Source organism: Cherax quadricarinatus, chromosome 24 (assembly GCF_038502225.1).
Source record: "Cherax quadricarinatus isolate ZL_2023a chromosome 24, ASM3850222v1, whole genome shotgun sequence".
Lineage (NCBI taxonomy): Eukaryota > Metazoa > Arthropoda > Malacostraca > Decapoda > Parastacidae > Cherax > Cherax quadricarinatus.
In genome coordinates, this window is record NC_091315.1 from 30,244,682 (window position 1) to 30,272,181 (window position 27,500).

The window sequence follows — 27,500 nt, forward strand, 5'->3', positions numbered from 1 at the left end:
GGTCTTTGATTTCACCGTACCAGTGGTCCCGCTTGTGGTGGAAGGTAGACCCCAACGTCTCCGACACTTTCGTAGAACTCTGTGACTCGACCCTGGGAGCCAAGAGGGCGAGGAGTGCCAGAGGCACCATTATCAACGCCACCAGGGAAGGTGGGGGATGCCTAGAACTTCCCCTGGGTATGGCGGTGATGGCCGCCGGAACAAACCAAAACAAATGGTACCTGTCTAGCTTAGGGTCCTTCATTTTTCCTCAGATCTAGTCAAGCCGTGGAAGATGTACGACCTCGAGCGCTCGAGATCGTTTGTCTAGATCTCACGTGATCTGGTTTCCGACGAAGGAGTTGATCTCTCTCGAGGTAAATCCAATTCCTGCTGGCTGGACTCACACATCGCCGCTAGTTCGAATAACCACCGACCTTCCCTGACCTTCACGCCTCATTCACTCCACCTGAAAAAAAAAAACAAGACCGAGTATTAATTTGGATCAATGTAAGGAAATTGTGAAGACTTTTAATAGCCAAAGTACAATCTCGGACGCGATTATATTGTAATCTAAAAGGGGCGTATTTTTCCTCGGGGAAGAAACACGCTGTGTAAAATAACGCACGGGGTCTATTAATTACGCTGATGCAAAGTTGAGCTCATTTGCCAAGCCTCGGCCTCAGTAAATTTCAGAGGTTTATAAATAGATAACATGGCGATGGTGTAGTGAAGATAACATGACGGTGTAGTGAAGATAACATGATGGTGGTGTAGTGAAGATAACATGATGGTGGTGTAGTGAAGATAACATGATGGTGGTGTAGTGAAGATAACATGATGATGGTGTAGTGAAGATAACATGATGATGGTGTAGTGAATATAACATGATGGTGGTGTAGTGAAGATAACATGATGGTGGTGTAGTGAAGATAACATGATGATGGTGTAGTGAATATAACATGATGGTGGTGTAGTCAAGATAACATGATGGTGGTGTAGTGAAGACAATATGATGGTGTACTGAAGATAACATGACAGTGAGTATAACGAAGATAATATGACAGTGAAGATAACATGCTCTCTCGTTTCTTTCTTGTGTTTCCTTTCACTTCTCGTTACCTACTTCTCCTTCTTATGCATTACACATTACTTTCCTGTGTTAATCCCTGGTGTTCCCAGTTTGGGAGTGACTCAGGATCTGGGCCAGAGTCTGTCATTATTTACAAGAGATTTTATTAATGAACGCCTGCAATAAAAATGAGCCAGTGTAAAGTAAGACCAGGAATTCCAGTATTGTAAACTTTACAAAAGACACGGGGAGCAACTCTTTCTTTCTTTCTCTCTCTCTCTCTCTCCCTCTCTCTCTCTCTCTCTCTCTCTCTCTCTCTCTCTCTCTCTCTCTCTCTCTCTCTCTCTCTCTCTCTCTCTCTCTCTCTCTCTCTCTCTCTCTCTCTCATCAGCTTTGAAAACCACTGAAAGGAAACTTGACCATCGAAACAAGGCGCCGATGTTTTTACATATCATTTTAGTTAAGTTAGGTTAGATTAGATTGTATTAAATGAACTTCTAATTACATAATTATAACCGTTAGAAGCGATATCAGGATATTACAAGCGACTTACCTCTGGCAGCGAGGGGAAACCACCGTCGTTTCTTAAAGTGTTGTTATACCTACGCTACTAGGGAGTGCATAGATGAAATTGATAACACAGGATTATAATGATAATATCTTTATTTCTACAAGTACATGTACAAGGTATACAGTCCTAACTGACATCAGTGACATACTATAGTAAAACACTCGTTATGCAGAGCATTTCGGGCAAATTTGGTCAATTTTGTTCTGGGATGCGACCTACACCAGTCGACTGATACCCAGGTACCCATTTTTACGGACGGGTGAACATGGACAATAGGTGTAACGAAACACGCCCAATGTTTCCTCCCTTGCCGAGAATCGAACCCGGACGGTCAGCGTGTGAAGCGAAAGTTTTTACCACCAGGCCACGGGTCACCGATTAACAAATCCAGACCGAGGCTGTCTGTCGAGATAAACTATCTACTTTTATCTGGATTAAGGACTATCATGTATTATCTACATACACAAATAATCTGTACATAGAGAAAAGCTGTTCTCTCTCTCCTATGTGCTAGATATTTGTGTATTGTTCCAGCCCTGGTATTGTACCATTTTGTTCTTCATTATCTCCCCTCAAGGAAAGTTCCTTGATGTTGGTAAGGGGCTCTTGATTTAGGGAATTGGATCTGTGCTCCAGTTCCCCGAATTAAGCCTGAATGCCTTCCACATCCCCCCCCCAGGCGCTGTATAATCCTCCGGGTTTAGCGCTTCCCTCTTGATTATAATAATAATAATAATCTTCATTATCTACATATTTGAGATAAGGACAGTAAAGCGCATTATTCTCTGTATTTCAGATGGTAGACGGTTACTGAAGTGATTGATCCAACCTAGAAGGATTAGAGATATAGAATAGAATCCTCGGATGGTAACCTAACTTTACCAGGTAATCGGGCCATCCTGAACGACTGTAAGTAATCAAGGTAACAGTTTATAAATATCTCTTACAAATTTATGAAATCAATATTTTTCTTCGAGAACGTAAGATATATATGCTATGATGCTGTAAGATCAGCGAATGGAGATTGAAAACCTCCATACCGATTAAGCGGGAGGGTGGGTGCGGGAGGGTGGATGCGGGAGGGTGGGTGCGGGAAGGTGGGTGCAGAAAGGTGGGTGCATGAGGGTGGGTGCAGGAAGGTGGGTGCAGGAGGGTGGGTACAGGAAGGTGGGTGCAGGAGGGTGGGTACAGGAAGGTGGGTGCAGGAGGGTGGGTACAGGAAGGTGGGTGCATGAGGGTGGGTACAGGAAGGTGGGTGCAGGAGGGTGGGTACAGGAAGGTGGGTGCAGGAGGGTGGGTGCGGGTGAACAGGGTGCGGGAGGGCGGGGGGTGCGGGTGAACGGGTGCAGGAGGGCAGGTGCGGGAGGGCGGTGCGGGAGGGCAGGGTGCGGGTGAACAGGGTGCAGGAGGGCAGGGTGCGGGAGGGTGGGTGCGGGAGGGTGGGTGCGGGAGGGCGGGTGTGGGTGAACGGGTGCGGGAGGGTGGGTGCGGGAGGGCGGGTGTGGGTGAACAGGGTGCGGAGGGTGGGTGCGGGAGGGTGGGTGCAGGAGAGCGGGTGCGGGAGGGCGGGTGCGGGAGGGAGGGTGGGTGCGGAGGGCGGTGTGGGTGAACAGGTGCGGGAGGGTGGGTGCGGGAGGGCGGGGTGCGGGAGGGCAGGGTGCGGGAGGGCGGGTGCGGGAGGGCGGGTGCAGGTGGGCAGGTGCGGGAGGGCGGGTGCGGGAGGGTGGGTGCGGGAGGGTGGGTGCGGGAGAGCGGGTGCGGAGGGCGGGTGCGGGAGGGAGGGTGGGGTGCGGGAGGGCGGGTGTGGGTGAACGGGTGCGGGAGGGTGGGTGCGGGAGGGCGGGTGTGGGTGAACGGGTGCAGGAGGGCGGGTGCGGGAGGGGTGGGTGCAGGGAGGGCGGGTGCGGAGGGTGGGTGCGGGAGGGTGGGTGCAGGGAGGAGGGTGGGTGCAGGGAGGGTGGGTGCGGGAGGGTGGGTGGGTGCGGGAGGGAGGGTGGGTGCGGGAGGGAGGGTGGGTGCGGAGGGTGGGTGCGGGAGGGAGGGTGGGTGCAGGGAGGGTGGGTGCGGGAGGGCAGGTGCGGGAGGGTGGGTGCAGGGAAGGCGGGTGCAGGAGGGAGGGCAGGGTGCAGGGCAGGGCGCTGGGAGGGCAGGGTGCAGGGAGGGTGGGTGCAGGAGGGAGGGCGGGTGCAGGGAGGGTGGGTGCGGGAGGGCAGGGTGCAGGGAGGGTGGGTGCAGGGAGGGCAGGTGCGGGAGGGCAGGGTGTGGGTGAACAGGTGCGGGAGGGTGGGTGCGGGAGGGCTGGGTGTGGGTGAACAGGGTGCGGGAGGGCGGGTGCAGGGAGGGTGGGTGCGGGAGGGCGGGTGCGGGAGGGGTGGGTGCGGGAGGGTGGGTGCAGGGAGGGAGGGTGGGTGCAGGGAGGGTGGGTGCGGGAGGGAGGGTGGGTGCAGGGAGGGTGGGTGCGGGAGAGCAGGGTGCGGGAGGGCAGGGTGCAGGGAGGGAGGGTGGGTGCGGGAGGGCAGGGTGTGGGTGAACAGGTGCGGGAGGGTGGGTGCGGAGGGCGGGTGTGGGTGAACGGGTGCAGGGAGGGCAGGGTGCAGGAGGGTGGGTGCAGGGAGGGCAGGTGCGGGAGGGTGGGTGCGGGAGGGTGGGTGCAGGGAGGAGGGTGGGTGCGGGAGGGTGGGTGCGGGAGGGTGGGTGCGGGAGGGAGGGTGGGTGCGGGAGGGAGGGTGGGTGCGGAGGGTGGGTGCAGGAGGAGGGTGGGTGCAGGGAGGGTGGGTGCGGGAGGGCGGGTGCGGGAGGGTGGGTGCAGGGAAGGCGGGTGCGGGAGGGAAGGCGGGTGCGGGAGGGCGGGTGCGGGAGGGCGGGTGCGGGAGGGGGGGTGCGGGAGGGAGGGAGGGTGCGGGAGGGTGGGTGCGGGAGGGAGGGTGCGGGAGGGTGGGTGCGGGAGGGCGGGTGCGGGAGGGCGGGTGCGGGAGGGCGGGTGCGGGAGGGTGGGTGCGGGAGGGCGGGTGCGGGAGGGCGGGTGCGGGAGGGCGGGTGCGGGAAGGACGATGAGCGACTAGCGGAATAATGAGGTAGAGAGAGTGGTAAGAAAGAAATAGTTTCGCAAAAATATTAAAATGATCAACATAACATTTTTAATTAACACTGCAGTGTTAAATTAAACCAATCAGAATTATTATTTATTCCCTCGGGATATTATTTTAGCCTCTCAAGATGTTAATATAACCTTTAAGGATTATACATCTTTCTCTGATTACTAAATCTTCCCTTCGCTCTAAAAGCTGTGTAGAGATCATCAGCTTTTGTTTTATCAGTAGCAAATGTAACCCTGTATGATTTGCCGTCTTGGGACATGCCCTGGGCATGGCTTACCCCAAGTATGGCTTGCCACAGGCAGCTGCAGCTGCAGGTTGACAAGTGTGCTTGAAGGTAGTCATGCATAGGGGAGGGATTATTGGCTGTGGTGAAGCAGAGCGTTATAGCAGACATTCCGTAGCGTTTCTCTCCCTCTTTCTCTCTCTCTCTCTCTCTCTCTCTCTCTCTCTCTCTCTCTCTCTCTCTCTCTCTCTCTCTCTCTCTCTCTCTCTCTCTCTCTCTCTCTCTCTCTCTCTCTCTCTCTCTCTCTCTCTCTCTCACACACACACACACACATATTAGAGAGCAAAAACTTTCATTCTGTCTCAGTGTCTATTAAAGAGAGAGTTAAACCTGTTTCTACCTCACTCCCTGTCAGCAACAGAGGAGAAAGCTCTCCCTCTTCTCTTTCTCACAATGATAGCCCCTTCATTGTTCCTAGGTGCCACCAATATTAAGAAAGTTTCTGTCCAACCAGTTCTTGAAAAGTTCTATTGGTTGTGGACGAACAACTTCGGTGAGGAGTCTGTTCCATTGTCTGGCGTTATAGAGGTGCTTTCACTTGCAACAGTTATAGAGGTGCTTTCACTTGCAGCAGTTATAGAGGTGCTTTCACTTGCAACAGTTATAGAGGTGTTTTCACTTGCAACAGTTATAGAGGTGCTTTCACTTGCAACAGTTATAGAGGTGTTTTCACTTGCAACAGTTATAGAGGTGTTTTCACTTGCAACAGTTATAGAGGTGCTTTCACTTGCAACAGTTATAGAGGTGTTTTCACTTGCAACAGTTATAGAGGTACTTTCACTTGCAACAGTTATAGATGTACTTTCACTTGCAACAGTTATAGAGGTACTTTAACTTGCAACAGTTATAGAAGTACTTTCACTTGCAACAGTTATAGATGTACTTTCACTTGCAACAGTTATAGAGGTACTTTCACTTGCAACAGTTATAGATGTAATTTCACTTGCAACAGTTATAAAGGTACTTTCACTTGCAACAGTTATAGAGGTACTTTCACTTGCAACAGTTATAGATGTACTTTCACTTGCAACAGTTATAGAGGTACTTTCACTTGCAACAGTTATAGAGGTACTTTAACTTGCAACAGTTATAGAAGTACTTTCACTTGCAACAGTTATAGAAGTACTTTCACTTGCAACAGTTACAGAGGTACTTTAACTTGCAACAGTTATAGAAGTACTTTCACTTGCAACAGTTACAGAGGTGCTTTCACTTTGCATCAGTTATAGATGTAATTTCACTTGCAACAGTTATAGAGGTACTTTCACTTGCAACAATTACAGAGGTACTTTCACTTTGCAGCAGTTATAGATGTAATTTCACTTGCAACAGTTACAGAGGTACTTTCACTTTGCAGCAGTTATAGATGTAATTTCACTTGCAACAGTTATAGAGGTAATTTAACTTGCAGCAGTTCTTTATGAGTGTATCAGATAAAATCGGTATTATCAAGGCTTAAAATGAGATTTTATTTTAGTCTTCGCATTCATACGGAGAACAGAGACTGAAAAAGGAAATAAATGCAAGACTGTTGATGTCTAGAATGAACCATTCACCATACATGGCACGGAACTTGAGGCAACACTGCAACATTGTGCAACAGAATAAGGAATAAGTGAAAGTGATGCAAACTTCCGGCAATAAAACAAAAACAGTGATTAGTAAATTAATTCTTGAATGTAAATAATGATTCTTTGTGATTCACTGGAACTTCGTAAACTCATTGAAATAGTCCCTGGTCAATCAAACCGCGGAAAAACAATTACCGAAACAAAATATATTGCATTTTAATTAATACTGTTTTGAGATTATTGCGCATGGCTGTGTCGAGGGTGTGTGTGTGTGTGTGTGTGTGTGTGTGTGTGTGTGTATATATATATAAATATATATATGTATATATATATATATATATATATATATATATATATATATATATATATATATATATATATATATATATATATATATATATATATATATAGATATATATGCAAAACAACCACTCTGAAAGAATAGAGAAATTCAAAGCGCTTTCGTGACTACTCACATTATCAAGGAACTATGAAAGTGAAGCATCCAAGGAAGCTATATAAGGGGTCCGGCCAGCACCTCACTATCAGATCCCACAACGGTTTTAAACACGTGACGCGCGGCGAGCCAACTTGGAAAGGTCCTTTGCACAACTCACCCCACAAGCTATTCTACCCAAGAAAATTTAAAAATTATTTGTCCAGTGTATTATTAAATTCTTCCCAAATTCTATTAATTATAAATGGATCTAATTTATATAAACCAAAGGAAATATTCATATTATTGTCAAAACTGCTTTTTATGAAACAAGATTCAATTATATTCCTGTCGACCATGGACTTGCTTGATACTACTTTCTCAACTTTTTGAAAATCAATTGGATGGTTAAAATCTCTTACATGAATAAATAGAGCATTGGAATCTTGTCCAGTTCTAATGCTATATTTATGTTGTTTTAATCTTAGTTCGAGATTTTTACCAGTTTGACCGTAATAAACTTTATCGCAAAATTTACAAGGAATCTTATAGACACATCCATCAGCATTTTGGGGGGAATTCTTTATCAAAAGTTTTTTTTACTGTATCAAGATTTTTGAATACAACTTTAATATTAAAAGTCTTAAGAAGAGAAGGCATATCAACCAAGTTTTCATGGTAAGGGAGAACCAACATATTTTTAGTTGAATAAGGCTGGTTGCCCCTTTTTGGATTATAAAAAGTGTTTCTAGCAACTTTAAAAGATTTATCAATTACATTTCTTGGGTATTTTAAATCATTAGCTATTTCATAAATTTTGGATATTTCCTCATCTATGAACTCAGGACTACAAATTCGTAAAGCTCTCAAAAACATTGATGAGAAAACAGACAGTTTGACTCTATCTTGATGCGAGGAATAATAGTGGACATAGGAACAGTTATTTGTAGGTTTTCTGTAAATTTTTAAATTTGAATTCATTATTACCCTTAATAATTAAAACATCTAGAAAAGGCAATGAGTTATTTTCTTCAAACTCAACAGTAAAGTTTATAGAATGAGCTAAGCTATTTAATTTTCCAAGAAAATGGTGTATATCTACATTTTTGGGCATAAGACACAAAATATCATCAACATATCTGAACCATTTAGCTCTATTAGGGAGGATTGTGTTAAGCAACCTTGTTTCAAAAAATTCCATGTATAGGTTACTAAGAACAGGTGAAAGAGGATTTCCCATTGCCATACCAAACTTCTGAGTGTAAAACTTATCATTAAATACAAATTTGGCATCAACAATGCAAAGTTTAATAAGTTTAATGATAGTAGGAACTGGCAATGGTAAATCATAGTTAACGAGTTCTTCAGATAAGAAACTTAATAAATCATTCAAATTTAAAATTTACAGAAAACCTACAAATAACTGTTCCTATGTCCACTATTATTCCTCGCATCAAGATAGAGTCAAACTGTCTGTTTTCTCATCAATGTTTTTGAGAGCTTTACGAATTTGTAGTCCTGAGTTCATAGATGAGGAAATATCCAAAATTTATGAAATAGGTAATGATTTAAAATACCCAAGAAATGTAATTGATAAATCTTTTAAAGTTGCTAGAAACAATTTTTATAATCCAAAAAGGGACAACCAGCCTTATTCAACTAAAAATATGTTGGTTCTCCCTTACCATGAAAACTTGGTTGATATGCCTTCTCTTCTTAAGACTTTTAATATTAAAGTTGTATTCAAAAATCTTGATACAGTAAAAAAACTTTTGATAAAGAATTCCCCCCAAAATGCTGATGGATGTGTCTATAAGATTCCTTGTAAAATTTGCGATAAAGTTTATTACGGTCAAACTGGTAAAAATCTCGAACTAAGATTAAAACAACATAAATATAGCATTAGAAATGGACAAGATTCCAATGCTCTATTTATTCATGTAAGAGATTTTAACCATCCAATTGATTTTCAAAAAGTTGAGAAAGTAGTATCAAGCAAGTCCATGGTCGACAGGAATATAATTGAATCTTGTTTCATAAAAAGCAGTTTTGACAATAATATGAATATTTCCTTTGGTTTATATAAATTAGATCCATTTATAATTAATAGAATTTGGGAAGAATTTAATAATACACTGGACAAATAATTTTTAAATTTTCTTGGGTAGAATAGCTTGGGGGTGAGTTGTGCAAAGGACCTTTCCAAGTTGGCTCGCCGCGCGTCACGTGTTTAAAACCGTTGTGGGATCTGATAGTGAGGTGCTGGCCGGACCCCTTATATAGCTTCCTTGGATGCTTCACTTTCATAGTTCCTTGATAATGTGAATAGTCACGAAAGCGCTTGGAATTTCTCTATTCTTTCAGAGTGGTTGTTTTGCATATTTTGAAATCACCTGTTTACTGTGATCTTATTGCATATATATATATATATATATTATATATATATATATATATGTATATATATATATATATATATATATATATATATATATATTATTTTTTTTATTATCACACCGGCCGATTCCCACCAAGGCAGGGTGGCCCGAAAAAGAAAAACTTTCACCATCATTCACTCCATCACTGTCTTGCCAGAAGGGTGCTTTACACTACAGTTTTTAAACTGCAACATTAACACCCCTCCTTCAGAGTGCAGGCACTGTACTTCCCATCTCCAGGACTCAAGTCCGGCCTGCCGGTTTCCCTGAATCCCTTCATAAATGTTACTTTGCTCACACTCCAACAGCACGTCAAGTATTAAAAACCATTTGTCTCCATTCACTCCTATCAAACACGCTCACGCATGCCTGCTGGAAGTCCAAGCCCCTCGCACACAAAACCTCCTTTACCCCCTCCCTCCAACCCTTCCTAGGCCGACCCCTACCCCGCCTTCCTTCCACTACAGACTGATACACTCTTGAAGTCATTCTGTTTCGCTCCATTCTCTCTACATGTCCGAACCACCTCAACAACCCTTCCTCAGCCCTCTGGACAACAGTTTTGGTAATCCCGCACCTCCTCCTAACTTCCAAACTACGAATTCTCTGCATTATATTCACACCACACATTGCCCTCAGACATGACATCTCCACTGCCTCCAGCCTTCTCCTCGCTGCAACATTCATCACCCACGCTTCACACCCATATAAGAGCGTTGGTAAAACTATACTCTCATACATTCCCCTCTTTGCCTCCAAGGACAAAGTTCTTTGTCTCCACAGACTCCTAAGTGCACCACTCACTCTTTTTCCCTCATCAATTCTATGATTCACCTCATCTTTCATAGACCCATCCGCTGACACGTCCACTCCCAAATATCTGAATACGTTCACCTCCTCCATACTCTCTCCCTCCAATCTGATATTCAATCTTTCATCACCTAATCTTTTTGTTATCCTCATAACCTTACTCTTTCCTGTATTCACCTTTAATTTTCTTCTTTTGCACACCCTACCAAATTCATCCACCAATCTCTGCAACTTCTCTTCAGAATCTCCCAAGAGCACAGTGTCATCGGCAAAGAGCAGCTGTGACAACTCCCACTTTGTGTGTGATTCTTTATCTTTTAACTCCACGCCTCTTGCCAAGACCCTCGCATTTACTTCTCTTACAACCCCATCTATAAATATATTAAACAACCACGGTGACATCACACATCCTTGTCTAAGGCCTACTTTTACTGGGAAAAAATTTCCCTCTTTCCTACATACTCTAACTTGAGCCTCACTATCCTCGTAAAAACTCTTCACTGCTTTCAGTAACCTACCTCCTACACCATACACTTGCAACATCTGCCACATTGCCCCCCTATCCACCCTGTCATACGCCTTTTCCAAATCCATAAATGCCACAAAGACCTCTTTAGCCTTATCTAAATACTGTTCACTTATATGTTTCACTGTAAACACCTGGTCCACACACCCCCTACCTTTCCTAAAGCCTCCTTGTTCATCTGCTATCCTATTCTCCGTCTTACTCTTAATTCTTTCAATTATAACTCTACCATACACTTTACCAGGTACACTCAACAGACTTATCCCCCTATAATTTTTGCAATACCTCTAACTCTCCATTTAATAACTCTCCTCTCCTATTTTTAACTTACAAATCCATTTGTTCTCTAGGCTTCCTTAACTTGTTAATCTCACTCCAAAACTTTTTCTTATTTTCAACAAAATTTGTTGATAACATCTCACCCACTCTCTCATTTGCTCTCTTTTTACAATGCTTCACCACTCTCTTAATCTCTCTCTTTTTCTCCATATACTCTTCCCTCCTTGCTTCACTTCTACTTTGTAAAAATTTCTCATATGCTAACTTTTTCTCCCTTACTACTCTCTTTACATCATCAGTCCACCAATCGCTCCTCTTCCCTCCCTCACCCACTTTCCTGTAACCACAAACTTCTGCTGAACACTCTAACACTACATTTTTAAACCTACCCCATACCTCTTCGACCACATTGCCTATGCTCTCATTAGCCCATCTATCCTCCAATAGTTGTTTATATCTTACCCTAACTGCCTCCTCTTTTAGTTTATAAACCTTCACCTCTCTCTTACCTGATGCTTCTATTCTCCTTGTATCCCATTAACTTTTACTCTCAGTGTAGCTACAACAAAAAAGTGATCTGATATATCTGTGGCCCCTCTATAAACATGTACATCCTGAAGTCTACTCAACAGTCTTTTATCTGCCAATACATAATCCAACAAACTACTGTCATTTCGCCCTACATCATATATTGTATACTTATTTATCCTCTTTTTCTTAAAATATGTATTACCTATAACTAAACCCCCATTTTCATTTACACCTGGCACCCCAAACTTACCTAGCACACCCTCTCTAAAAGTTTCTCCTACTTTAGCATTCAGGTCCCCTACCATAATTACTCTCTCACTTGGTTCAAAGTTTCCTATACATTCACTTAACATCTCCCAAAATCTCTCTCTCTCTCCTCTACATTCCTCTTTTCTCCAGGTGTATACACGCTTATTATGACCCACTTTTCGTATCCAACCTTTACTTTAATCCACATAATCCTTGAATTTACACATTCATATTCTTTTTTCTCCTTCCATAACTGATCCTTCAACATTATTGCTACCCCTTCCTTAGCTGTAACTCTTTCAGATACTCCAGATTTAATCCCATTTATTTCTCCCCACCGAAACTCCCCTACCCCCTTAAGCTTTGTTTCGCTTAGGGCCAGGACATCCAACTTCTTTTCATTCATAACATCAGCAATCATCTGTTTCTTGTCATCCGCACTACATCCACGCACTTTCAAACATCCCAGTTTTATCAAGCTTTTCTTCTTCTCTTTTTTAGTAAATGTCTACAGGAGAAGGGGTTACTAGCCCATTGCTCCCGGCATTTTAGTCGCCTCATACGACACGCATGGCTTACGGAGGAAAGATTCTTTTCCACTTCCCCATGGACAAAAGAGGAAATAAAGAAAAACAAGTAGAAGAACAAGTGTAAGTAGGCGTAGCAAGATATCCCTGTTATCTAGCGTGTTTATGAGACAGAAAAAGACACCAGCAATCCTACCATCATGTAAAACAGTTACAGGTTTCTGTTTCAGTCATCTGGCAGGATGGTAGTACTTCCCTGGGTGGTTGCTGTCTACCAACCTACTATATATATATGTCGTGCCGAATATGTAAAACTGGTCAATTAGCAAGAACTCATTTAAAATTAAGTCCTTTCTAAAATTTTCTCTTATACGTTTAAGGACATATTTTTTTCATTAATGTTAATATAAATTTTTTTAATTTTGCTCCTAAAGAATCTTAGAAAACTTACCTAACCTTATTATAACAATAACAATTTATTTTAGCCTAACCCAACTAAATATATTTTAGATTTGTTTACAATAATTTAATACTAAACAAACCCAGTGAAATATATTTTTTTCGTTAGGTTCAGAATGATTTTGGCGAAATTATTGCATACACAAATTTTCACTTGTCCTATATGGCAAAATAAGCGTTGCTATTTAAGCCAAGATCGCAAGTTCTGCCTATTCGGCACGATATATATATATATATACATATATATATATATATATATATATATATATATATATATATATATATATATATATATATATATATATATCGCAAATTCGGCACGACATATATATATATATACATATATATATATATATATATATATATATATATATATATATATATATATATATATATATATATATATATATATATATATATATATATATATATATATATATATATATATATATATATATATATATATATATATATATATATATATATATATACAGTGGTCCCTCGTTGTTCGTAATTAATCCGTTCCTGGAGCCGTTACTATAAACGAAATTTACGATTTACGAATCAATTTTCCCCATAAGAAATAATGTAAATACAATTAATCCGTTCCTGACACCCAGAAGTATTAAAATAAAAAAAATTTTAACATGAAATATGCATGTAGTACATAAACAATACAATGGGAAATGATGAATGAAACATTAACAGCATAACACTTACCTTTATTGGAGATTCTTCTTAGTGTATGGGAGACTGGAGGAGGAGAGGGAGTGGATTGTTTATAGTTTGGAAGGGGAATCCCCTTCCATCAGCACCTCAAGTACCATTTGCTTTTCTGGGGTTGCTTCTCTTCTCTCTTTCTTAATGCCACTAGGACCACCTTGTGAGTCACTGGAGTCCTGTCTCACAAAATAACTGTGGAGAGAGCTCTGTTTCTGGCGTCTCTTTAACATTTCCCTAAAATGGCCCAAGACTTTGTCACTGTACATGTTGCCAACCTGGCTTGCAACAACCTTGTTAGGGTGATGTTTCTCCATAAAGCTTTCCATCTTACCCCACATAGTAAAAATCTCTTTAATTTCTGAAGAAGGCACCTTCTTCCATCTCTCTTCCTCCTCCTCTGCAGCAAGATTCTGAGCTGCGATGTGTTGCTCTTCCTGCTGAAGCTCTTGCAGCTCCTCAGTGGTGAGCTCTTCATTGTGGTCTTCCACCAATTCTTCCACATCCTCCAAACTCACATCCAACCCCATGGAACTCCCCAGTGCCACAATTGATTTTACAACAGACATAGGCTCATTAGGGTCAGTCCCAAATTCTTCAAAATCCCTCTTGTCGACACAATCTGGCCACAATTTTCTCCAGGCAGAGTTCAAAGTCCTGGTAGTCAGTCCCTCCCAAGCCATACCTATAAGTGGAGGATGCTGAAGTGTTCTCTCCAAAATCCCCTTAGGGTCAAGTGAGTGTCTGTGGTCACAGTCAAGCACCTGTGAAACATTGCTTTTGTGTAGAGTTTTTTAAAGTTTGCAATAATCTGCTGGTCCATGGGTTGGAGGAGAGGAGTGGTATTCGGGGGCAAGAACTCTACTGTGATGAACCCAAACTCCTCGAAAATTAGGTCATCCAAGTTTGGAGGATGAGCAGGTGCATTGTCCATTACTAGCAGGCACTTGAGATCCAATTTCTTTTCCAGTAGATACTCCTTCACACACTAGGGCAAAACACTTCATTGAACCACTCGACGAATATTTCCCTCGTGACCCATGCCTTACTATTAGATTTCCAAAACACACACAATTTACTCTTCATAACATTGTTTTTCCTGAACACTCTGGGATTTTCAGAATGGTACACTAGTAATGACTTCACTTTGAAATCCCCACTAGCATTAGCACAGAACATTAGCGTCAGCCTGTCTTTCATAGGCTTGTGTCCTGGCATTGCCTTTTCCTCTTGTGTAATGAAGGTCCTCTTTGGCATTTTCTTCCAAAAGTGGCCTTTTTCGTCACAATTGAACACTTGTTCAGGTTTCAGTAGTTCAGCCTCTATGTGCTCCTGGAATTCATGCACATATTTTTCAGCCGCCTTGTTGTCCGAACTGGCAGCCTCACCATGCCTTACCATACTGTGTATGCCAGTACGGTTCTTAAATCCCTCAAACCAGCCTTTGCTGGCCTTAAATTCACTCACTTCACCACTATTTGCAGGCAATTTCTTTACCAAATCTTCATGCAACTGCCTAGCCTTTTCACAAATAAACAAAGTCATAAGAGTATCTCCTGCTAATTGTTTCTCATTTATCCACACCAATAATAACTTCTCAACCTCTTCCAGTACTGGTGATCTCATTTTTGTCAGCATAGTTACTCCCTTTGCAACAACAGCATCCTTTATTTCATTTTTCTTGGCCACAATGGAACATAAGGTTGTGTAGGGTTTCTTATACATCCTGGACAGTTCGGCCACACTTGTACCACTTTCATATTGTTCAATGATGGTTTTCTTAAATACAATCGTATTTCTCACCTTCTTTACCACAGGCTTGGCACTAGGAGCTTTCTTTGGAGCCATGGTAGCTTATTTAGTACTTGCAAGCACTAATATAAATGGAATATTATGAAATATTTCGCTGGAGCACGTGAGGGGACCTTCGCTCACTGGTAAACAATGCCGGACTGACTGCCGCCCTGGCTCATGCCGTGCGTACGCGTCCCGGACGAACTACGACTCGCGAGTCAACCTATGAAAACCGAGTCCATGTTTATACGAAAATACCTCTATGATTGGCGAATTTTACGATTGCCGGGAACTACGAAAAGCGGGGGACCACTGCATATATATATATATATATATATATATATATATATATATATATATATATATATCTATATATATATATATATATATATATATATAGGGGGTGGTAGGAGAAAATTCTCAAACAGCTTCAGGGAGAACCTTGAGTTTTCCCTGAAGCAAGTTTATTCTTTTCTCTGAGGATGAGGGTCCCTATAACAGTTCTCGAGGTGGTACCTCCCTATATTATATATATATATATATATATATATATATATATATATATATATATATATATATATATATATATATATATATATATATATATATATATATATATATATATATATATATATATATATATATGGAAAATTTTTATTACGTGAAATATGGATTCTTTAAGAATAGATTGCAACAGCACATCAATTCTTCGCTTCCCACAATGCTGGTGTAAACATCTTGCACCCAGGTTATGTGCTGAATAGTGTTAAGGCAAAGAATCGAATGTTTTAGTATGAATGAGGTAATGTTTCATTAATGTTTTTTTCTCGTTTACGAGACCTCTTAGTTACGAAGAAATGCAGACATGCCCACCCACGAGTGTGTACACAGCAGAGGCAGGCATGTACGTATGTATAAAGTGACTCAGTAAGGCAAAAATGCAGACATAACAGAGCTCTATATATATATATATATGGAAAATTTTTATTACGTGAAATATGGATTCTTTAAGAATAGATTGCAACAGCACATCAATTCTTCGCTTCCCACAATGCTGGTGTAAACTGCCATGAGGAAGCCAGGTACTCGACCTGCCATGAGGAAGCCAGGCACTCGACCTGCCATGAGGAAGCCAGGCACTCGACCTGCCATGAGGAAGCCAGGCACTCGACCTGCCGTGAGGAAGCCAGGTACTCGACCTGCCATGAGGAAGCCAGGCACTCGACCTGCCGTGAGGAAGCCAGGTACTCGACCTGCCATGAGGAAGCCAGGCACTCGACCTGCCATGAGGAAGCCAGGTACTCGACCTGCCATGAGGAAGCCAGGTACTCGACCTGCCATGAGGAAGCCAGGCACTCGACCTGCCATGAGGAAGCCAGGTACTCGACCTGCCGTGAGGAAGCCAGATACTCGACCTGTCATGAGGAAGCCAGGTACTCGACCTGCCATGAGGAAGTCAGGTACTCGACCTGCCATGAGGAAGCTAGGTACTCGACCTGCCATGAGGAAGCCAAGTACTCGACCTGCCATGAGAAAGCCAGGTACTCGACCTACCATGAGGAAGCCAGGTACTCGACCTGCCATGAGGAAGCCAAGTACTCGACCTGCCATGAGGAAGCCAGGTACTCGACCTGCCATGAGGAAGCCAAGTACTCGACCTGCCATGAGGAAGCCAGGCACTCGACCTGCCATGAGGAAGTAAGGTACTAGACCTGCCATGAGGAAGCCAAGTACTCGACCTGCCATTATGAAGCCAGGTACTCGACCTGCCATGAGGAAGCCAGGTACTCGACCTGCCATGAGGAAGCCAGGTACTCGACCTGCCATGAGGAAGCCAGGTACTCGACCTGCCATGAGGAAGCCAGGTACTCGACCTGCCATGAGGAAGCCAGGTACTCGACCTGCCATGAGGAAGCCAGGTACTCGACCTAGGCTTGACAGCTTCTCCTGATGACTGTCTTAGAGTTGCTAAATTGTGTCTTTTTTGCAATTCAACGGTGTGCTGCTGCTACTGCTGCTACTCTATACTATAGTTACACAGTGGGGGGAAAAAACGGTAACTATAGCCCCCCTGACACATTCCGTCACACATGTTGGGTGTCATAAAGTAGTGAGATCTATGAGAGGTTAAGTGGTAGTGACTACAGAGGAAGGAGAAGGAGGAGGAGATGGAGGAGGCTGCAGGGGCCGCAAGATACCTCCCTCTGGAGGGCACGAGAAAGGGAGAAGGTGGAGGGATAAAGGGAGAGAGAGAGAGAGAGAGAGAGAGAGAGAGAGAGAGAGAGAGAGAGAGAGAGAGAGAGAGAGAGAGAGAGAGAGAGAGAGAGAGACAGAGAGAGAGAGAGAGTTTTCTCCTGAAGAAAGGGATGGAGAGGGCCGAATATAAGGGCAGAAGTTGAGGTGATCAGAAGGGTGAGAAGGGAGAAATGTGTGAAGTGAGGGGAAATAAGGAGCGTACAGATAGCACAAGGAAAAGGAAATAAAGGAGAGAAAAAGATGAGGTAGAAATAGAATATGGGACTGGAAACAGGAAGAGAAGGAAGGGAAACAGGGAGAGAAGGGTAACAGGGAGAAAGGGAAGGGAAACAAGGAGAGAACGAAGGAAAGAAGGAAGAGATTTCAGATGATTTACTTTCATGTACAATGCTAATGTTTTTAAGCTTGCTCACCCACTGATGCTGGTGAAATGATCTTGATTCAAGGAACTGGAGTAGCCATCCCTCCTTCCTTGGATGACACCCAGTTACATCCCATTCTCCAAGCGCTGCCTGATCCCCGGTGGGCTTAGCATTTTCCTTAAAAACAATAACGACTAATCAACTTTATCCACAACCTCACGGACAGCCAGAAGACAGCTAATACACCACAAGACGGGCAGCCATCAGCACGTTCAATGTGCCTTCACCATTTTCTTGTGCTTTTGGCGTCCACCTGTGTTCTCGTGTACCCATTTTCCGCTTCTTAAAGGATTTAGGTGAGTACAAATAGGAAACCCATCCGTCTCGTGCTCAGCAGACGGAGGATCGAGCCTCCTAAATGACCCACATGGGGTAGGCTTTTAATATGAATTATATTTTTTCGTCCTCTTAAATAATATACCGGTCAGCTCATTTCACGAGAGATGATTCCTCCATCGAATGATGGGCGTGGGTAATAAGTTCATGCAACATGGGTAATAAGTTCATGCAACATGGGTAATAAGTTCATGCAACATGGGTAATAAGTTCATGCAACATGGGTAATAAGTTCATGCAACATGGGTAATAAGTTCATGCAACATGGGTAATAAGTTCATGCAACATGGGTAATAAGTTCATGCAACATGGGTAATAAGTTCATGCAACATGGGTAATAAGTTCATGCAACATGGGTAATTAGTTCATGCAACATGGGTAATAAGTTCATGCAACATGGGTAATAAGTTCATGCAACATGGGTAATTAGTTCATGCAACATGGGTAATAAGTTCATGCAACATGGGTAATAAGTTCATGCAACATGGGTAATTAGTTCATGCAACATGGGTAATAAGTTCATGCAACATGGGTAATAAGTTCATGCAACATGGGTAATAAGTTCGTGCAACATGCAACATGGGTAATAAGTTCATGCAACATGGGTAATTAGTTCATGCAACATGGGTAATAAGTTCATGCAACATGGGTAATAAGTTCATGCAACATGGGTAATTAGTTCATGCAACATGGGTAATAAGTTCATGCAACATGGGTAATTAGTTCATGCAACATGGGTAATAAGTTCATGCAACAAGCATGGGTAATTAGTTCATGAACATGGGTAATAAGTTCATGCAACATGGGTAATAAGTTCATGCAACATGGGTAATAAGTTCATGCAACATGGGTAATAAGTTCATGCAACATGGGTAATAAGTTCATGCAACATGGGTAATAAGTTCATGCAACATGGGTAATTAGTTCATGCAACATGGGTAATAAGTTCATGCAACATGGGTAATAAGTTCATGCAACATGGGTAATTAGTTCATGCAACATGGGTAATAAGTTCATGCAACATGGGTAATAAGTTCATGCAACATGGGTAATTAGTTCATGCAACATGGGTAATAAGTTCATGCAACATGTGTAATAAGTTTCATGCAACATGGGTAATAAGTTCATGCAACATGGGTAATTAAGTTCATGCAACATGGGTAATAACTTCATGCAACATGGGTAATAAGTTCATGCAACATGGGTAATAAGTTCATGCAACATGGGTAATAAGTTCATGCAACATTGGTAATTAGTTCATGCAACATGGGTAATAAGTTCATGCAACATGGGTAATAAGTTCATGCAACATGGGTAATTAGTTCATGCAACATGGGTAATAAGTTCATGCAACATGGGTAATTAGTTCATGCAACATGGGTAATAAGTTCATGCAACATGGGTAATTAGTTCATGCAATATGGGTAATAAGTTCATGCAACATGGGTAATTAGTTCATGCAACATGGGTAATAAGTTCATGCAACATGGGTAATTAGTTCATGCAACATGGGTAATAAATTCATGCAACATGGGAATTAGTTCATGCAACATGGGTAATAAGTTCATGCAACATGGGTAATAAGTTAATGCAACATGGGTAATAAGTTCATGCAACATGGGTAATTAGTTCATGCAACATGGGTAATTAGTTCATGCAACATGGGTAATAAGTTCATGCAACATGGGTAATTAGTTCATGCAACATGGGTAATAAGTTCATGCAACATGGGTAATAAGTTCATGCAACATGGGTAATAAGTTCATGCAACATGGGTAATTAGTTCATGCAACATGGGTAATTAGTTCATGCAACATGGGTAATTAGTTCATGCAACATGGGTAATTAGTTCATGCAACATGGGTAATTAGTTCATGCAACATGGGTAATTAGTTCATGCAACATGGGTAATAAGTTCATGCAACATGGGTAATAAGTTCATGCAACATGGGTAATAAGTTCATGCAACATGGGTAATTAGTTCATGCAACATGGATAATTAGTTCATGCAACATGGGTAATTAGTTCATGCAACATGGGTAATAAGTTCATGCAACATGGGTAATTAGTTCATGCAACATGGGTAATAAGTTCATGCAACATGGGTAATTAGTTCATGCAACATGGGTAATAAGTTCATGCAACATGGGTAATAAGTTCATGCAACATGGGTAATTAGTTCATGCAACATGGGTAATTAGTTCATGCAACATGGGTAATAAGTTCATGCAACATGGGTAATAAGTTCATGCAACATGGGTAATTAGTTCATGCAACATGGGTAATAAGTTCATGCAACATGGGTAATAAGTTCATGCAACATGGGTAATTAGTTCATGCAACATGGGTAATTAGTTCATGCAACATGGGTAATAAGTTCATGCAACATAAGTAATTATTTCATGCAACATGGGTAATTAGTTCATGCAACATGAGTAATAAGTTCATACAACATGGGTAATTAGTTCATGCAACATGAGTAATAAGTTCATGCAACATGGGTAATTAGTTCATGCAACATGGGTAATAAGTTCATGCAACATGGGTAATTAGTTCATGCAACATGAGTAATAAGTTCATGCAACATGGGTAATTAGTTCATGCAACATGGGTAATAAGTTCATGCAACATGGGTAATTATTTCATGCAACATGGGTAATTAGTTCATGCAACATGAGTAATAAGTTCATGCAACATTGGTAATTAGTTCATGCAACATGGGTAATAAGTTCATGCAACATGGGTAATAAGTTCATGCAACATGGGTAATTAGTTCATGCAACATGGATAATTAGTTCATGCAACATGGGTAATTAGTTCATGCAACATGGATAATTAGTTCATGCAACATGGGTAATTACTTCATGCAACATGGGTAATTAGTTCATGCAACATGGGTAATAAGTTCATGCAACATGGGTAATAAGTTCATGCAACATGGGTAATTAGTTCATGCAACATGGGTAATTAGTTCATGCAACATGGGTAATTAGTTCATGCAACATGGGTAATTAGTTCATGCAACATGGGTAATAAGTTCATGCAACATGGGTAATTAGTTCATGCAACATGGGTAATAAGTTCATGCAACATGGGTAATTAGTTCATGCAACATGGGTACTAAGTTCATGCAACATGGGTAATAAGTTCATGCAACATGGGTAATTAGTTCATGCAACATGGGTAATTAGTTCATGCAACATGGGTAATAAGTTCATGCAACATGGGTAATAAGTTCATGCAACATGGGTAATTAGTTCATGCAACATGGGTAATAAGTTCATGCAACATGGGTAATAAGTTAATAAGCTCATGCAACATGGGTAATAAGTTCATGCAACATGAGGAAGAGGTTCATGCAACATGGGTAATAAGTTCATGCAACATGGGGAAGAGGCTCATGCACCATGGAGAAGAGGTTCATGCAACATGGAGAAGAGGTTCATGCAACATGGAGAAGAGGTTCATGCAACATGGAGAAGAGGTTCATGCAACATGGAGAAGAGGTTCATGCAACATGTGGAAGAGGTTCATGCAACATGGAGAAAAGGTTCATGCAACATGGAGAAGAGGTTCATGCAACATGGAGAAGAGGTTCATGCAACCTGGAGAATAAGTTCATGCAACATGTGGAAGAGGTTCATGCAACATGGAGAAAAGGTTCATGCAACATGGAGAAGAGGTTCATGCAACATGGAGAAGAGGTTCATGCAACATGGAGAAGAGGTTCATGCAACATGGAGAAGAGGTTCATGCAACATGGAGAAGAGGTTCATGCAACCTGGAGAATAAGTTCATGCAACATGTGGAAGAGGTTCATGCAACATGGAGAAAAGGTTCATGCAACATGGAGAAGAGGTTCATGCAACATGGAGAAGAGGTTCATGCAACCTGGAGAATAAGTTCATGCAACATGTGGAAGAGGTTTATGCAACAAGTGGAAGAGGTTTATGCAACAAGTGGAAGAGGTTTATGCAACATGTGGAAGAGGTTTATGCAACAAGTGGAAGAGGTTTATGCAACATGTGGAAGAGGTTTATGCAACAAGTGGAAGAGGTTCATGCAACAAGTGGAAGAGGTTTATGCAACAAGTGGAAGAGGTTCATGCAACAAGTGGAAGAGGTTTATGCAACATGTGGAAGAGGTTTATGCAACAAGTGGAAGAGGTTTATGCAACAAGTGGAAGAGGTTTATGCAACAAGTGGAAGAGGTTTATGCAACAAGTGGAAGAGGTTTATGCAACAAGTGGAAGAGGTTTATGCAACAAGTGGAAGAGGTTTATGCAACATGTGGAAGAGGTTTATGCAACAAGTGGAAGAGGTTTATGCAACAAGTGGAAGAGGTTTATGCAACATGTGGAAGAGGTTTATGCAACAAGTGGAAGAGGTTTATGCAACAAGTGGAAGAGGTTTATGCAACAAGTGGAAGAGGTTTATGCAACATGTGGAAGAGGTTCATGCAACATATGGAAGAGGTTCATGCAACATGTGGAAGAGGTTCATGCAACAAGTGGAAGAGGTTTATGCAACAAGTGGAAGAGGTTTATGCAACAAGTGGAAGAGGTTTATGCAACAAGTGGAAGAGGTTTATGCAACAAGTGGAAGAGGTTTATGCAACATGTGGAAGAGGTTCATGCAACATATGGAAGAGGTTCATGCAACAAGTGGAAGAGGTTTATGCAACAAGTGGAAGAGGTTTATGCAACAAGTGGAAGAGGTTTATGCAACATGTAGAAGAGGTTCATGCAACAAGTGGAAGAGGTTTATGCAACAAGTGGAAGAGGTTCATGCAACAAGTGGAAGAGGTTCATGCAACAAGTGGAAGAGGTTCATGCAACAAGTGGAAGAGGTTCATGCAACAAGTGGAAGAGGTTCATGCAACAAGTGGAAGAGGTTCATGCAACAAGTGGAAGAGGTTTATGCAACAAGTGGAAGAGGTTTATGCAACAAGTGGAAGAGGTTCATGCAACATGTGGAAGAGGTTTATGCAACAAGTGGAAGAGGTTTATGCAACAAGTGGAAGAGGTTCATGCAACATGTGGAAGAGGTTCATGCAACATGTGGAAGAGGTTTATGCAACAAGTGGAAGAGGTTCATGCAACAAGTGGAAGAGGTTTATGCAACAAGTGGAAGAGGTTCATGCAACAAGTGGAAGAGGTTCATGCAACAAGTTTAAGAGGTTCATGCAACAAGTGGAAGAGGTTCATGCAACATGTCGAAGAGGTTTATGCAACAAGTGGAAGAGGTTTATGCAACAAGTGGAAGAGGTTCATGCAACATGTGGAAGAGGTTTATGCAACATGTGGAAGAGGTTTATGCAACAAGTGGAAGAGGTTCATGCAACAAGTGGAAGAGGTTTATGCAACAAGTGGAAGAGGTTCATGCAACAAGTGGAAGAGGTTCATGCAACAAGTGGAAGAGGTTCATGCAACAAGTGGAAGAGGTTCATGCAACAAGTGGAAGAGGTTCATGCAACAAGTGGAAGAGGTTCATGCAACAAGTGGAAGAGGTTTATGCAACAAGTGGAAGAGGTTCATGCAACATGTGGAAGAGGTTTATGCAACATGTGGAAGAGGTTTATGCAACAAGTGGAAGAGGTTCATGCAACAAGTGGAAGAGGTTCATGCAACAAGTAGAAGAGGTTCATGCAACAAGTGGAAGAGGTTCATGCAACAAGTGGAAGAGGTTCATGCAACAAGTGGAAGAGGTTTATGCAACAAGTGGAAGAGGTTTATGCAACAAGTGCACTGAACAAAGTAACAAAATGTTCGCAGTTCTCTACGTCTTGTCATCGTTCTTTAATTTAACTATAATAAAAACATTTTTTAGGATATAGCTTCATGTGAGCTGAGGCGAGAGAGAGAGAGAGAGAGAGAGAGAGAGAGAGAGAGAGAAAGAGAGAGAGAGAGAGAGAGAGAGAGAGAGAGAGAGAGAGAGAGAGAGAGAGAGAGAGAGAGAGAGAGAGAGAGAGAGAGAGAGAGAGAGAGAGAGAGAGAGAGAGAGAGAGAGAGAGAGAGAGAGAGAGAGAAATATATCAGAACTCAAACACCAATAACAGTTCAAGCAATATTTCATCCAAGTATACTTCAGGCAGCAAGATCCGAACAGAAGGTTGCTTGTTGGTTGGTTAATGGGGTTTAAAACCTATCGACTACACGAGGGTCACTAAGGCTGCATAACACCTGTTGACCATCCATCAAAACTACCTGATCCTCTAAGAAGAAATAAACGTAAACGCTCATCGTACATTATACTCACTGAGAGCTGTACACCTCTTGGTATCTGTCATAAAACCACAGTAAACAGGTGATATCACAATATGCAAAATAACCACAGTGAAAAATAGTGAACTTCCAATCGATTTCGTGACTTTGTACATTATCAAGGAACTGTATCTATATTCTGAGATGAAGATGGGTCGCATCTGAGCCATGAGCCTCCCTGGCTTTAGACACTCGCTTTTGGTAATGTTAATATGTTTGGTTCGACACTTTCTGGAGCTCACAACATTTGTGTTGAAGCGGTTCTCTTTCTTCTCTCAGGATTAGCCAAAATTCTCCATACATAGAAGTTAGTTTATACGTGATGAATGTACGCGTATAACACCAGACATGCTAGCGCTCGCTCGCCATGGGCTGTGAGGAACGCATTCATACATACATTCAGAGTAATGTTGCTCACATACGTAAGGACACTCGGTGCGGAGCGAAGCTCATTACTGACGACGTTTCTCTCTGGGTAGAAGTTCATAAAATCAAGCTTTAACAAGTCAAAGCTCTTCTGCAAGCAAAATATCTTCGAAAATAATGGTTTGCTCTGCACAAAGCAACATTCTACAATATTTGTCGTAACACCCGTCATTCGTATACACAATTATATTCAGGCTTGTTACTACGGGGAGGTACTAGGGGAAGGGACACACTGCCTCCCCATATATTTTCTGTTCCTTCTCATGCATAGTTGCCCATTTGCTTATATTGTAACTATTTGCAGATTGTATAATAATACTGCGTTCTTTCGGCTATGACTAATAAGAACATAAGAACATAAGAAAGAAGGAACACTGCAACAGGCCTACTGACCCATGCGGAGCAGGTCTATGTTGTCCCCCCCGGATAAGACCAATGATCCCCCCCGGATTAGCCCCAATGACCCACCCAGTCTGGTCACCTAAACTCAAGGATGGAGCACTGCACCAGACCCAGCAGCACAAGCTAGTCAGGCCCAACTCACACCCACCCACACTCACTTATGTATTTATCTAACCTATTTTTAAAACTACACAACGTTTTAGCCTCAATAACTGTACTCGGGAGTTTGTTCCACTCATCCACAACTCTATTACCAAACCAGTGTTTTCCTATATCCTTCCTGAATCTGAATTTTTCCAACTTGAAACCATTGCTGTGAGTCCTGTCTTGGCTGGAAATGTTCAGCACGCTATTTACATACCCTCTATTTATTCCTCTTTTCCATTTATACACCTCGATCATATCCCCCCTAATTCTACGCCTTTCGAGAGAGTGCAGACTCAGGGAAGATTTCTGATACATGGGATCATCTTTGTCATCCTCCTCTGTACGTTTTCCATAGCATTTATATCCATTCTGTAATACGGTGACCAGAACTGAGCAGCAGTCTAAATGAGGCCTAACCAAGGATTTATAGAGTTGAAGAACAACCTGAGGACTTCTATTATTTATACTTCTAGTTATGAAGCCAAGAATTCTGTTAGCTTTATTGCGAACACTAATGCACTGTTGTCTTGGTTTTAGATTACTGCTAACCAGAACTCCTAAATCCTTTTCGCAATCGGTAGTATTAAGATCTACATTATTTAGTTTATATGTGGCATGGTTATTTAACTGTCCAACATTTAGAACTTTGCATTTGTCAATATTAAACTGCATCTGCCACTTCTCCGACCATTGCGTCAGTCTATTCAAATCATCTTGGAGTGCTTTAGTGTCCTCATTAGAATGAATTGGACGGCCTATTTTGGTGTCATCAGCAAATTTGCTTATGTCGCTATTTATTCCCTCATCTATGTCGTTTATGTAAATTGTGAACAACAACGGGCCCAACACTGACCCCTGAGGAACACCGCTTGTGACGTGCCCCCATTCTGATTTCTCCCCATTTATGCAAACTCTCTGCTGTCTATTTGTCAGCCATGCCTCTACCCAGGAAAAAATTTCTCCTCCTATTCCGTGTGCCTTAAGTTTCCTCAATAGCCTCTGGTGTGGAACTCTATCGAAAGCCTTACTGAAGTCCATATACACAATATCATATTCATTACCATGATCTACCTCCTCAAACACCTTAGTGAAAAAAGTTAGTAAATTCGTGAGACAGGAACGCCCCTTTGTAAAACCGTGTTGAGAATCATTAATCAATCTGTGCCTATCAAGATGGCTTCGAATTGCTTCGGCAATTATTGATTCCATAAATTTTCCCACTATGGAGGTAAGGCTTATTGGTCTATAGTTTGAAGACAAGAACCTGTCACGTGCCTTGTGAATAGGAATTACATTTGCCATTTTCCACTTATCAGGCACTATGCCAGTTTGTAGTGATATGTTAAAAAGATTAGCCAAAGGTATGCTAAGTTCCTCTTTACATTCTTTTAACACCCTCGTGATACAAGTTACTAAGACCAAGTGTCAACACGTCCAGTTAGAATTTGAAGAGGAAACAACAGCACTGTCAATAGAGATGTTTCTTTTATTGGGATATTTTTAACACAAGCGTTTTTTTTTAAATATGCAAATGGGACAAATAATAATTATTAGTTTACTCTTAATTTCTTAATATGACGTACGTAATTATATCTGAAGTTGGAACCTACCTTAAATGTGTTCAAGATTTATTGTCAATATATTCTTATGGCAAGGTAAGGTGCAGGAAAGGATTGCATGTGCTCTCGGAAATTTTTAGATGTCTCCCTGAAGGTATAAGTTTGGCTACGGACTGGCCCGAGTGTATCTGTGGGAAGGTCGAAGACGGCAAATGTGGTGTACGTGGTCTGAGCTGTGCACGTTGCAGGGGATGACTCGTAAGACAATAACATTACGGACGTCATCAAGAAAAGCCTTGCAGCAGCCCAGGACTGGGCCGAGACACAACCTCTAGTCCTTGTTCCCTGAA

At 42.0% G+C, this 27,500-nt stretch overlaps 1 protein-coding gene across 2 annotated transcripts in view; it reads right to left on the reverse strand.

Annotated features, from left to right (window-relative positions):
• Positions 1–27,500, reverse strand: part of LOC128690882 (calcium-activated chloride channel regulator 2) — a 645,439-nt gene that overhangs the window by 481,924 nt on the left and 136,015 nt on the right. For both annotated transcript variants that reach the window (XM_070088300.1, XM_070088299.1), the window contains exon 2: positions 1–448. This exon is cut by the window's left edge and continues 380 nt beyond it. In XM_070088300.1, coding sequence (XP_069944401.1) covers positions 1–244 — 244 coding nt within the window. In that variant the 5' untranslated portion in view covers positions 245–448. The remainder of the gene's footprint in view (positions 449–27,500) is intronic.